General features: G+C 36.7%; 1 protein-coding gene across 1 annotated transcript in view; it reads right to left on the bottom strand.

Annotated features, from left to right (window-relative positions):
- The window catches only part of LOC120071672 (callose synthase 9-like), a 92,137-nt gene that overhangs the window by 49,488 nt on the left and 27,632 nt on the right, over positions 1-15,017 (bottom strand). The window contains exons 13-16 of the mRNA XM_090311104.1: positions 14,222-14,271; positions 8,677-8,763; positions 959-1,050; positions 847-871 (exon numbers count right to left, since the gene is read on the bottom strand). Of these exons, the coding sequence (XP_090167230.1) occupies positions 847-871; positions 959-1,050; positions 8,677-8,763; positions 14,222-14,271 (254 nt within the window). The remainder of the gene's footprint in view (positions 1-846; positions 872-958; positions 1,051-8,676; positions 8,764-14,221; positions 14,272-15,017) is intronic.

The raw sequence follows: 15,017 nt of genomic DNA, 5'->3' as shown, positions 1-15,017 counted from the left end.
CTATTCCCTTCTGTTCCAATTAACTAAACGACCTTCTATTATAGCTGGCGATGCATGGATATTGTCTCAAAGTGCTTGGAATTCGTTTCTTCCTCAGAATCTTAATGAGTTGGAAACTACTGAATGGGCTTCTTTTTTTATCTACTATCTTCCATTTCATTACATGGCAACGATGATTCTTGGTCCCAACCCCTTGATCCATCGAATACATTTACAGTCAAGTCTCTCATGGCTGCTTTGGTGAGCAACCCTGATCCTTCTTCTAGCTCTCTTTATTAGGTGATTTGGTTAGAGACTTAATCAAATAAGATCAACATTGTTCTTCGGAAGCTTAGTTTTGGAGTATTTTTTTAAATCATACGGAACTTTTCATTAAAGAAATCAAAAGAGACTATTGTTCTAAAGTACAAAGCAAAACAAAACATAAGAAATAGTAGCAAAGGTCACAAAAGTCACAAAACAAGATAGAACAAAAAAAGGAACAAAAAGTCCTTATTTTATAGCTTTGCCTCTCTTCTTCAAAATTGGGAGAGCTTTTTCTAGTCATCTTTGAGTTTTTTCCTTATGTAAATTTCACATATCAATGAAATCAGCGCCTTTTTTTTTAAACAGAAACAAGCCTCTTCATTGAAATAATGAAACGAGACTATTGCTCAAAGTACAAAATATAGATACAAAGAACAACAAGAACTAGAACTAAGGATCAGCAGGTGGGTATCTCAACTAGGTTGACACCACCATATTAAAAAAAAAAACATTAGTATATCTCAAACTTTCAATCAACGTAGTTTGAAGAGGTCCGATGATCTTTTCAAAAACCTAGAAGGAGGCAATAGGGGAACTCACCTGACTTGATGACCAATTCGAAAACCTGCAAAAGATATGTTTAGATACTAGATAAAGGGAGAAAGGTTTATAAAAAGAAATGTAGTTTAGATTGCCATCTTATGAAAAATACCCAAGCCTCTCTTGGAGAGGAACATGTAGAGTGTCCATAAAAGCTCCAGGAAACCGCTTGAACAGTTTATGTACGGCTTCCAATGATCTAATCTGAAGGTGATAAAAAGAGAAAATAGAAACCAAGGTAAAAATGAAAACGGGGGAAATTTTGACTTTCAACTATTGTACTAAAAGCAAGAGTTTTATGCATTCAAGCAAACATAGATGTTAACATGTTAGATTTCAAACCAAATCTCGGCATAACTCCATCACATCAACAAAATTCATTTAAAAGAAGACCATCATTTTATAATCTTTGAATATTATTCAATTGGTTCTTATGTTATTTAATAATATGATGCTATCATAACAATTTATTTGATATTCAGAAATAATCACTCTTTGACAAACAGTTGTTCCAACAAAAATAAAATAATTAACAAATTAGTTAGATGTAGTAATGCTTCATAAATCACAATAAATAAATAAATAAACTGTCAGCTAAAAAAAGATTAGTATATCTTTTATTAGAATAACAATTTTTTTTTTTTTTTTGGGAAATGGAAATGATCCTCAATATTCATTAAGATAATAAAATGAGACTAAAGCTCAAAAAACAAGAGAAACAACAAAATAGGACTAAAACTAAAACTTAGGATCAACAGGTGCACTTGGGCATCTCAACTAGGTTGACACCCCCATAGCACCATCATCATCTCCAAGAACAAAAGATTGTGCGCTTTTTTTTTTTGAACAAGAAACAATCCACTTCATTAAGATAATGAAAAATGTTACAAGTGACAAGAAGGAAACAAACATAAAGTGCACTACAAACAAGCACTCTAAAAAGTACAAAATGGATCAGCAAATGCACTAGGACATCTCAACTAGGTTGACACCTCCCTAGCATTCTCATCATCTCCAAGAAAAACTAGAATCCAAAACTAAGTACAAAATGAAGGGGACCTTATGGTTATCTGAAAGTTAAACTGAAAATAATAACCACTACTATGCTGTTACAAAATCAAGAGAGCGGGAAAATAAAAGCTTTCCAATTGAGGTTGATATCTTGTAAAGAGAAGGCTTGAAAAGCTTTGGAAAGCGAGCACCAGGAGGAGGCGTTGATGTGGGCGATATCAAACTTAGCTGAACTAGAAGAGGCTTTTTCTTGAAATACTCTTTGATTTCTTTCAAACCAAATTTCTAATAATAAAGCTTTAACTGCGTTGGTCCAAAGTAGTTTAGGCTTCTTCTTCAGACGTGGCCCGATTAAGAGTTGAAGCACATTAGTCTTAAAGTCATTATCGAGAACCCAACTAACATTAAAGCATTTGAAAAGGGATGTCCAACAAAATTCTGCAAAAACACATTGGAAGAACAAATGCAAGAGAGATTCTGAGTTTACCCAACAAAGAGTGCGAACCTGTGGAGAAATATAGTGAGTAGGTAACTTCCTTTGGAGGAAGTCTGCACTATTAAGAGAGCCATTCAGCATGATCCAAATTAGAATATTCACCCTTCTAGGGCTCTTAGACTTCCATAATGCTGATTCTAGTGACTGGCCAATTGGGGAGGAGAAAGATAGATGCTTTACAAGAGACTTGACTGAGTAAACCCTATTTGGTTCTAAAGACCACCGTCTTTTATCTGGAATTGACTTAAGTTTATAGTGATTGAGTTTTCCAGACAGAAGCTGAAAGTTTTCTGCCTCTTCATCCTTTAATATTCTTCTAAAGTGAAAAGTCCAAGATGTTGAAATCTCATCCCAATAATCTTGTAATGAACCTTCGGGTTTGGTGGAGATAGTGAAAAGATTAGGGAATGAGACTTTTAGAGGAACCAAATCCAACCAAGGATCTCTCCAAAAGATTATTCTTTCACCATTACCAACCTTAAAGGCTGCCAAGGAATCCACTTTTAACCAAAATCTTGAAATATTAATCCATGGGCTTCTAAGGCTGCTGGAAAATTTACCATTGGTATGCTAACCAAACTTACTTCTTCCACGAATGCTAATAATAACTTTGCTCCAAAGTGAGTTGTCCTCAAAGAAAAACCTCCACCCCCATTTTGCTAGAAGACCCTGATTTTTGAGTTTCAAGCACCCAATGCCGAGTCCACCATCTTCTTGGGACCGTGAAGCTATGCTCCATTTAACCAGATGATTTATTTACTTCCGGAATGCCCTTCCCAAAAAAAAATTCCTCAATGTTCTTTCTAGAGATTGAATCACCTTTTTTGGCATATGAAAAAGTGACATATAGTAAGTTGGTATATGAGAAAGAACTGACTTACAAAGGGTGGCACAACCTCCTATTGAGAGGTTGTATCTCTTCCATTTGTCCAGTTTGCTTTGTACTTTGTTGATCAGTGGTTGCCAAAAAGCTAGTTGTTTAGGATATCCCCCTAGAGGAAGGCCGAGGTACATAAATGGGAGGTGGACAACCTTGCAATTTAAGAGGGCTGCTTCTGATTGTAACTTGAAATGGTCTATATTGATGCCACATAAAGCTGATTTTTCCCAATTTACCTTCAGCCCTGAACACCACTCAAATAATTCAATTATTTTCTTTAGGTTGCTGAGTTTTTCTTTGTCATCTTGGCAGAAAATTAAGGTATCATCCGCAAATTGTAAAATAGGAACATGAATTCTATCTTTGCCAACAAGAAAACCTTCAAACTTGCCTTTTTCTTGAAACTGGGAAAGTAATGCATTTAGGACTTCACTGACTAGTACGAATAAGAAAGGAGAAAGAGGGTCACCTTGCCTTATTCCTCTTGAAGCTTGAATTCTGCCATGAGGTCTTCCATTTATGAAGATTGAGAATTCTGTGTTAGAAATACAGCCCATCATCCACATAATCCATCTTGAGTCAAAGTTCTTCTTATTGAAAAGAGAAGAGAAGAAAAGAAACACATATTTACGTGGAAACCCTAGATCAGGGAGAAAAACCACGATAGGAGAATTTTTATTCTTTTAATTTTTTTGATACATAGTACCCAACACAAGACAGGTATAAATAACCAAACAGAGAGAAACCCTAGACAATAGACACTGAGAAAAAGACTAAAACGCCCTTAGGGCTAAAACACCATTTCAACACTCCCCCTTAAGTTGGGGCATAAATATCAATAAGACCCAACTTGCTAATACAAGTGTCAAACATCTGTCTAGGTAAGCCCTTAGTCAGAACATCCGCAATCTGTTGACTGGATGGAACATAAGGAACACAAATACTACCATTGTCAAGTTTCTCTTTTATGAAATTTCGGTCAATCTCAACATGTTTGGTTCTATCATGTTGAACAGGGTTATTAGCAATATTGATAGCAGCCTTGTTGTCACAGTAGAGTCTCATCTCTCTTGATGAAGATCTACTAATACCTTCTTCAACCAAATTTCCTCACAGATACTCAAGCTTATAGCTCTGTATTCAGCTTCGGTACTACTTTTAGCCACGACACCATGTTTCTTACTCCTCCATGTAACGAGGTTTCCCCATACTAAGGTACAATACCCTGAGGTTGACTTCCTATCAGTAGCGGAACCGGCCCAGTATGAGTCAGTGTAGGCTTCTATGCATCTTCTATCATTTTTCCTGAACATCAAGCCCTTCCCAGGTGTTGACTTTAGATATCTCAAAATTCAGTTAACAGCTTCCATGTGTCTCTCACATGGGGCTTGCATAAACTGGCTTACCAAACTCACAGCATATAAAATATCAGGTCTGGTGTGTGAGAGACATATCAGCTTCCCTACAAGACGTTGATATCTCTCCTTGTTCACTGGTACGTCGTCTACTAAGCTTACCAGATTATTGTTGACCTCAACTGGAGTATCTGCAGGTCTACATCTAGTCATCCCAGTCTCTTGTAGAAGGTCTAACGTATATTTTCTCTGAGACACTGAGATCCCTTCCTTTGATCTTGCTACCTCCATGTCTAGGAAGTACCTCAAGGAACCAAGATCTTTAATTTCAAACTCCTCTGCCATTTTCTGTTTCAGCTTGTCAATTTCTACAGAATCATTCCCTGACAAAATAATATCGTCAACGTATACGAATAACACTGCTACTTTTCCTGATGCTGACTTCTTAGTGAACAGGGTGTGATCAGAGTGACCTTGAATGTACCCCTGGATTTTGACAAAGGTAGTGAACCGATCGAACCAGACTCTAGGAGACTGTTTCAGACCATACAAAGACTTCTTTAGCTTGCACACCTGACTCCCAAACTGTGCTTCAAACCCTGGAGGAGAGGTCATAAAAACCTCTTCTTCCAACTCACTATTTAGAAACACATTTTTTACATCCAACTGATTTAGAGGCCAGACTAGGTTCACAGCAACAGAGAGAAGAACCCGAATAGTGTTGAGTTTTGCCACTGGCAAGAAAGTTTCTGAATAGTCCACCCCATATGTTTGAATGAACCCTTTCGCGACTAATCTGGCCTTATATCTGTCGAGAGTCCCATCGGATTTGTATTTGACCGTGAACACCCATTTGCACCCGACGGTTTTGTGACCTCTAGGAAGAACAACTAGATCCCATGTCTTGTTGGTCTTGAGTGCCCGCATTTCTTCCATGACTGTAGCTCGCCATTCAGGAATTTCCAGAGCCTTGTACACATTTCCCGGAATAGTCACAATGTCCAGACGAGTGGTGAAAGCCTTGAATCTTGTTGACAAACTACTGTAAGATAAGAAGCTTTTCATAGAGTACTTAGTGCAGGACCTTGTTCCCTTTCGCAGGGCAATTGGTAAGTCTAGGGTGGCATCAATTTCACTGGTCTTGTTACCCTTTTCCTCTGTATTCATCTGCTGCACATTTTCAATCTCTTGAACATCATCAGGGGGAAATTCATTACTCTCATCCTCCCAAATTTTGTCAAGAGTCGCTGCATCGTCAGTGTTCACTGCATTACTTTCAAAAGAGTTATTATTATCAAGAATATGGTTACCTTGAGTTGGCTCTGGTTCTGACTCTTGAACACTTTCCGGTGGAGCAGCAGGGGAAACTATTTCCTTTTGTAGATTCTTTTGACAGTAGGTTATCCAAGGAACTTTTTTTTAGGAAGGATAGGATTGTCAGGAATGGGAGAGCCAAGATTAGTGTCAGGAATTGGTTCAAGAAACAAGTCTACAAGAATGGAATAAGTGGATGATGTGTTAGTCTCTTCACTCGAAGTCTCCCTTTGAAAAGGACTAACAGGAAAGAAAGGTTTATCGTCTTGAAAGGTAGCATCCATGGTGATGAAGTACTTTCGAGAAGATGGTTGATAACATTTGTAGCCCCGTTGATGGAGCGGATACCCAAGAAAGACACATTTTTGAGCCCTAGGAGCGAATTTACCGTGGGAACCATGATTATGAACAATCACCGTACACCCAAACACCGAAGAGGAACATCTGGGAAAAGTCGGTTAGAAGAGAAGGATTCTTTGAAATGGGCTAAAGGAGTCTGGAACTTGAGAACACGGGAAGGCATTTGATTAATGAGATGAGCTGCAGTGAGTACAGCTTCGCCCCATAGGTATGAGGGTATGGATGCAGGAATCATGAGTGCCCGAGCAACCTCAATAAGGTGACTGTTTTTCCGTTCGGCCATCCCATTTTGTTGTGGGGTATAGGCACAGGAGTTCTGGTGGAGGTTTAAAAGCTAAAAATGTGGCCTTATTAGCCAAATGGGGTTGGAGATTCCTAAAAGAGCAACCTTCCCTTTGGAGCCAAGTTATTTTGAGTATACATGGTAGCCGTCTTTTTGGTTGGCTTACTTCCGGCAAGGTTCATTGTAGTCTTCGAAGCCCTTGGATAAGTATTTCAAGATCTTGGTTGATTATTGAGAAGTTGGCCGTCTTTAAAGTAGGGAATGGAACCAAAATTGCATTTTGGCATGACCCTTGGCTGGACTCTTTTCAGTTAAAAGACAGATTTCCTTCCCTTTTCAGACTAACATTGCTTCCAAATGGTTCATTATCACAGTATTGGGACTATCACACCTCTTTTTGGACTCTAAACTTCAGAAGAGACCTAAAAGATGATGAGATTTTAGAGTTCCAAGCCTTACTAGCATTATTGGCTGAGCAAAGATTATCCAATAAGGAAGACATTCGTATTTGGTCCCTTGAAAAACATAGCTCTTTCTCAGTAAAATCCCTATTTAACCTTCTTTCCGAGACCACCCCATTATCAACCAGCCTTCACAAGAGTCTATGGAAGTCTAACAGCCCTCGAAGGGTTAATATAACTGTTTGGATAATGCTGTTTGGAACCCTAAATTGTTCATCGGTGCTGCAAAAAAAGCTGCCTTGCTTTTCTATTTCCCCCAATTGGTGTGTCCTTTGTAAATCAGCCGAAGAAGACCTCCAACATTTATTTTTTGACTGCTGTTTTGCCTTCAACTGCTGGAAGAAATTCCTTAAGTGCTGCAACACTTCTTGGGTCTTTGATTTTTCCTTTAGATGCAATGTTCAGCAGCTACTTTCAAGTCCTATTCTGAAGAAATACTCCAATTTACCATGGACTAATGGAGTAAAAGCAATGCTGGTTGAAATCTGGTTTGAAAGAAATCAAAGAATGTTCAATGGGATTGAAACTCCTTGGTATAATCGCTTTAAGGCAGCAAAGCTCAATGCCTCGCTTTGGTGCTCCATTTCTAATTGCTTTGAAGCCTACTCCTTGCAAGACATAAGTTTAAATTGGCAATCTTTTTGTCAATTGGAAGATTAATCGAAGCATCAGAAATAGAGACAGCAGCTTCGCTTTCTTTAGTACTCTTATTTGTCTTAGCTTCTTGATGTAATTTAGATTTCTATAGCCTAGTTCTATATTTTGTTCGGTTGCAACATTCAAATTGTATTGCTTCATTAGACTACTCTTATTTTAGCCTTTGTTGGCATTCTCAATTTGTTGGATATGATGAGGGTGCTATGGGGTGTCAACCTAGTTGAGATTCCGGGGTGCACCTACTGATCCTTTGGTTTCCTGATTGATTTCCTTGTATTTTCCTTTATTATCAAAGTACTCATCTCTTGTACTAATTATATTGATTAATAAAGGTTGTTTTCTTTTCAAAAAAAAAAAGGGATCCATACCATCTCATTGGGATCATATGCTGGCTTCTGGGTCTATTGTCTTTCGTCGATTGCTTAAAGACGACGAGATAATAGAGTTTCAGGATTTGCTAACTCTAATTTCAGGTAAGAATTTCGAAAAATTCTGATACGAGAACATGGCCCCTAGAAGCACATGGCAATTTTTCAGTAAAATCCCTTACTACTCATCTCTCCCCTTCATCCCCTTCGGACAAATGTCTTTATAAGGCTTTATGGAAGGGTTAGGAGGAAGGGTTAGGAGGAGAGCGAACAAAGAGAATCACATCGCCGAAAGTTTTTTTTTTCCTTTTACTTATAGTCAATTATGATTCGATTTGGATTCATGTGTGATCCATTATGGTTGCATTTGGATTTTTTTAACATTATGGTATTCCAGCTAGATTTGAAAAGTTTTGTTTGCAAGCATTTATGTAATTTATTTGATGTCTTTGTTTAATTATTTAATGGGTTTACAAAGTATTAATTTAATAATTTATAATCAAATTTACAATTCAATTTGACCAAATAAAACTTTAGAACTAAAATTGATCCACATAGTCAAGTGCAAGGTGAAACATGACTATTTTCCTAATTCATTTCATATAAAGGAGGAAATACAAGAAATCAATAAGAATTGACCAGTACCTCTCCAAGACGGTCTCTTTCCCCAATTAAGGAACTCCAAATGGCCATTATAACAGTATAGAAAACATGAACGTCCAAGATGTAAATCTACAACCATAAATTAAATAGAGATAAGTAAACAGCACACCCATTACAGACAAAAAAAATATATACAAATTTGAATTCTCCCAACCCAACGATAGCTATGTACTGCTAATTTCAAGCATATGATATTCAAGAAAAGGATCACAACAAGGTGACTTCTGTTATAACATGTATTTATATTGTAATTTTACATCTCCTAGATTAGGGTTTCTTAGTTGCCTATATATGTGTGTGTGCGTGTATGTATGTATCTTCAGCCTAATTAATGAATAAGATCATTATTCTCTCTAAAAGTATTGTGAACATGGTATCATAGCAGTTTAGGATATGTTAGAGTTGACACTTCTCATAAGGTTAGGGTTTGAGTTGAGTCATCAAGTTTGAGTGGTCGTTTGTCTAGACCTCCCATCCCAGGAGAAGTGCCATCACCGTCCATTCCAGTCTGCAATCGTCAATCGCCGGGAAAGGCCACACGTGAGGTTCATGTGCCGCCACCAAGAGTTTCATCCGTTGCCATGCGCCAACGCATGAGCCCACCGTTCCACATTCCGTCAGTTGGGTTCTCGGTTCATATTTTCTGATTGTTCCTGCATTTGGTTTTATTGAAATCTACTTGGTTGTGAGTTATTTGAAAAAAATACCCTTTTTGTGCTTGGGGTTCGTTGCTGTTTTGTTTCAATTTGGAGCTGTTTTGCTCTTTGGTTCATCTTTAATTTCTATTCTTATTTTCTCTTTCCACTCGTGAGATCTACAAATTGTTTGTTAAGCCATAAGGAATGAAATGAAGCATATAGTAGTATTTAATGTAATTCCCCTAGCATCGAAAATAATTGAACATAAATTAAATGGATCTAATTACTATGAATAGTGTCGGACGGTTTAATTTATTTGCTTAGCACAGATATGGATGACCATGTGACTAAGGAGCCACCAAAAGATGATAAGAAAAAGGCTTGACTTTGCGATGATGCTCGACTTTATCTTCAGATAAAGAATTCTATTGAAAGTGAGGTTATTGGTTTGGTAGATCATTGTGATTTTGTGAAGGAACTCTTAGAACTCTTAGAATTTCTATTCTCTAGAAAAGAACACGTACATCGAATGTTTGATATCTGTATGCAATTCTTTCGAGCTGAACAGAAAGTAGAATCTATTACAAGTTACTTTATGAGACTTGAGAAGACAGCTATAGAACTTGCTTTACCATTACCGTTTAGCCCCGATGTCAAAGTTCAACAAGCTTAGCGAGAAAAGATGGATGTTCTGATATTTTTTAATGGGCTTTTATCTGAGTTTGGAATGGCTAAAACACAGATTCTTTCTGATTCTGAAATTCCGTCATTAGAGGAAGCCTTCAGTCGTGTTCTTCATATTGAGAGTTCTCAATCCGATTCGTTTGTTTCTCAACCTAACAATGCTAAGAATAATAATAACTCCCGGGGTACTTCAAGGACGACTAACAATTTTCAGAAGCCTAGTTATGAAAATCGAAAATCAAATTCCCAAGAGATCATCTGTTACTATTGACGTAAGCCAGGACATCTGAAACGTGATTGTTGAAAGTAGTTGTATAAGACTCAACGATCTCAACATGCTTAAATAACTTCCACTAATGATATGGTTGAGAAGTCTGTTACCATCTCTACTGACAACTTTGCTAAATTTCAAGTGTTCCAGGAATCATTGCAAGCATCTTCGTCATCGAATCCTATTGCCACCATTGCTGAGACAAGTAATTCGAAATGTCTTCTTACATCATCTACCAAATGGGTCATAGACTCGGGTGCCACCGCTCATATGACAAGTAATTCTAACTTATTTTCTACGCCTTTGTCCCCTATCTCATCTCAATCTGTCACTTTGGCAAATGGATCAACCTCTTTTGTTCTTAGATCCGGCACCATTTCTCTCACTCCATCACTTTCTTTGTCTTCTGTATTACATTTGCCTCAATTTTCTTTTAATCTAATTTCTATTAGCTAGCTTACTAGTGACCTTAATTGTTTTGCCCCGTTTTTACCTGGTTATTGCTTGTTTCAGGATCGTATGACGAAGAAGATTATTGGTAAAGGGCCTGAGTCAGAGGGCCTTTACATTTTTTACCATCAAATACCGAAAGTTGTGGCTTGCTCTGGAGTTACATCCCCATTTGAAGTCCATTGTCGCTTGGGTGATCCATTGTTGTTCGTGTTGAAGAAACTTTATCCAAAATTTTGTTCCTTGTCGTCTTTGAATTGTGATTCGTGTCAGTTTTCTCAATTTCATCGTCTTAGTTCTAGTCCTAGAGTTCATAAACGAGTAAGTGCTCCTTTTGAGTTAGTCCATTCTGATATTTGGAGTCCTTGTCCAGTCATGTCTTAAACAAGTTTTCATTACTTTGTTACTTTTGTTGTTGATTATTCTTGTGTTACTTGATTAAATTTAATGAAAAATTGTTTAGAGTTATTGTCTCATTTTTGTGCTTTTCATGTTGAGATTCAAAATCAATTTAATGTCTCTATCAAAACCTTGCGAACTGATAATGCTGGTGAATATTTCACTCATGCACTTGGATCTTACTTATGTGGTCATGGCATCATTCTCAGTCCTTTTGCACAGACACTCCATATCAAAATGGAGTTGCTAAAAGAAAGAACAGATACCTCCTTGAAACAGCCTACGCCTTATCCTTTCAAATGCATGTTCCAAAGCAATTTTGGGTTGATGTTGTGTCCACTGCTTGCTTCTTGATTGATAGAATGTCTTCCTCTGTCCTCAATGGAGAGATTCCTTATCGTACTCTTTTTCCTACGAAATCTTTGTTTCCTATTGCTCCTAAGATCTTTGGCTGTATTTGTTTTGTTCGGGATACTCGTCCAGATCATACCAAATTAGATCCGAAATCTTTGAAATGCATTTTCTTAGGCAATTCGAGTGTTCAAAAGGGTTATCGTTGTTATTGTCCTACTCTAAACAGGCATCTCATATCTCCTGATGTTACATTTTTCGAAGATATGCCCTTTAGTCCATCACCATCAAGTCCGTGTCAGAGGGAGGATGATGATCTTTTTATCTATGAGATTACCTCTTCTACATCATCCTCTCCTCCACCTTCCTCTATGTCTCTTCCTTCCGAACCTCCGGTTATTCTACTTCAGGTGTCCTCCACAGCCACTTTCAAACCCATGTCCTCCATCACTGCCTTCTTCGACATTTTACCCAGGACCAAGTGATGATCTTCCCATTGCCTTTCAAAAAGGTAAATGCACTTTTACTTACCCTATTTCTTCGTTTGTTTCATATAACCAGTTGTCTCATCCCACTTATTCTTTTATTACATCTCTTGATTCCACCTCTATCCCTAACTCTATTCATGAAGCTTTATCTCATCCCGAGTGGCGTAGTGTAATGATTGAGGATATGATTGCTTTGGATGATAATGGTACTTGGGATCTCGTTTCGCATCCGGCTGCAAAGAAGGCCATTGGGTGTAAATGGGTGTTTGCTATAAAGGTCAATCCCGATGGAACAATGGCTCGGTTGAAAGCTCGTCTTGTTGCCAAAGCTTATGCCCAAATCTATGGGATTGATTATTCTGATACATTTTCTTTTGTTGCCAAATTAACTTACATTCGACTATTTATATCGATGGCTACTACTCACAATTGACCTTTGCATCAACTTGATATTAAGAATGTTTTTCTTCATGGTGATCTTCGAGAGGAAGTTTATATGGAGTAACCACCTAGGTTTGTTGCTCAGGGGGAGAATGATAAGGTGTGTCGCCTTCGAAAATCTTTGTGTGGATCGAGACAAAGTCCTCATGAATGGTTTGGTAAATTTAGTCGAGCACTCCAATGATACCAAATTTGCAACTTGCTAAGGAAGGAAAATTGTTTAAATATCTCGAGATATATAGAACATTAGTTGGAAAGTTGAACTATTTAACAGTGATACGACCTAACATTGCTTATTCTATGAGTATTGTGAGTCAGTTTATGTCTTCCCCGACTATGGATCATTGGGTTGCAGTTGAACAAATCTTATGTTATCTAAAAGATACACCTGGACGTGGGATCTTATATAAAGATCATGGTCATACAAGGGTTGAATGTTTTTCAGATGCTGATTGGGCTAGATCTCAAGAAGATAGCGATCGACCTTTGGATATTGTATTTTTGTAGGAGGAAACTTGGTGTCGTGGAAAAGTAAGAAACATAACGTAATTTCACGTTCAAGTGTTGAGTCATAATATAGAGCTATGGCACAATCTGTGTGTGAAATAGTGTAGATACATCAACTTTTATCTGAGGTGGGCTTCAGTGTTAATGTGCCAGCTAAACTATGGTTTGATAATCAAGCTGCTCTCCACATTGCATCTGACCCAATATTTCATGAACGAACTAAATATTTTGAAGTGGATTGTTATTTTATTCATGAGAAAATACAAGGGTTGATATCTACAGAAAATGTGAAGACAGGAGAATAATTGGGAAATATCCTAAAGCAGTAAATGGAGCAAGAATAAGTTATCTGTGCAACAAGCTGGGCATGATTGACATATTTGCTCCAGTTTGAGGGAGAGTGTTACAATATGTATTTATATTGTAATTATGATTAGTTGTCCTTTATTGTAATTTTACATCTCCTAGATTAGGGTTTCTTAGTTGCCTATATATATATATATGTATCTTCAGCCTGATTAATGAATAAGATCATTATTCTCTCCAAAAATATTGAGAACAACTTCTATCTGTTTATAATAATTGATTTACATCAGCTGATTGACAACAATGTAACAAGATGATTTTTATTATTACATCAGCTCATTGTCAACAATGTAACAAAATGACTTTTATCAACTCATTGATTAATGATATCAAAATACTCGACCTTTTCTTTTAAAATTTTCCGGGTAATAATCAGAACGTAAAGGGCATGTGACGAGGTGATCCATTGATAGTGCCATAGGATGAGAGATGTATGTTCCACTTATGCCATTCTTTAGACTTCGATTTTTTTTTTCAGTGCTCTTTTAGAGTTTTCTTCCTAGAAGTACAGCTTGTTTTCTCTTTTGAATGCTTTGGTTTATTGTTTTAGCAGGGATCTCGAAACAAAATTATTTGATTTTTTTCATTAAGTTATTTATGGTGGTCTTTTCCCTTTATTTCTTAATGACTCTGGATAGAGATCTTAGCAAGTTGAGTTGTTAAATCTGATGACTCGATCAACCATCTTTTGACTTAACCTAACTTCTTGTGTGGCTTGCTCTTGCTCATCTTAATTAAAGCAAGTTTATCTATTTTATTTTAAAATCATACCAATTATGTAAATCAGACAATCATGATTCTAAGCATTCAACATTTTACAAAAAAATGATAATTGAACAATTCGTAGGCTAATCAAATTGAAAAGGGAAATGACAGTTCTACCAAATATATCAGTACATGGGCAATATTGATGTATGCAAATTTAAACTTACAGCAACCACGGGGACCCATAAGCTAAGAATAGTCAAAGCATTAGGACTATCTGCAAATAGGATATAAGATATGAGAAGTCAGACAAAAGAAAGGGAATAACATTCGAAACAGTGTAAAAGATGATTGTAATGAATAAATTTTTGTCGATTCTGTAAAGGCTTTTCTTTATAAAGAGAAAAAATAAGAGAGATTGAAGACGTAAGATATATCAAGGACTTCCCTTAGGATATCCCGTTATAAATACAAATGACAGAGGATGCAAGGATAATGGATCAAAGTTCATATTTATTGATGAGATCCATGTCAGGAACCAAAAAAGTTTTCTTTTAATTCTTTTATTGAGAAACCAAACTTTCATTAGGATAAAAATGAAGAATACAAAGGAGATTGGGAAACCATCTATATAAAAAGAAAAATAGAAAAGGATCCAAATTAACAAAGAAGGAACTATAATCTAAAAGAATATTAAGAGGTTGCTTGGGGGCGCTAGGTTGGTTATTATCGTCAGTGATTATTATAGTCTATGGGTTATAATAGTTTGTGAAGTATAATAGTTTGTGTTTGGGGTGCTGAGTAAAATAGTCTGGGTTATGTTAATTTTGTGTTCGGGTTGCAGGTTATTCTAGTTAGTGTTTAGGCTTTTTCTACTATTTTTCAATTTTTTTGTAATTATATTTTTCAAAAATTATTTCAAATAATAAAACTGTTGAAAATATTTATAAGATATAGAAAAATTTTAAAATTGATTGATAACTACTGATAGAAGTCTATCAGTATTTATCAACATCTATCATT

The sequence above is a fragment of the Benincasa hispida genome, chromosome 2 (assembly GCF_027475165.1).
Source record: "Benincasa hispida cultivar pf3 chromosome 2, pf3_genome.v1.1, whole genome shotgun sequence".
Taxonomy (NCBI): Eukaryota; Viridiplantae; Streptophyta; class Magnoliopsida; order Cucurbitales; family Cucurbitaceae; genus Benincasa; species Benincasa hispida.
Note: the sequence above shows the minus strand (reverse complement) of the source record. Positions and strands in the feature narration are given on the sequence as shown.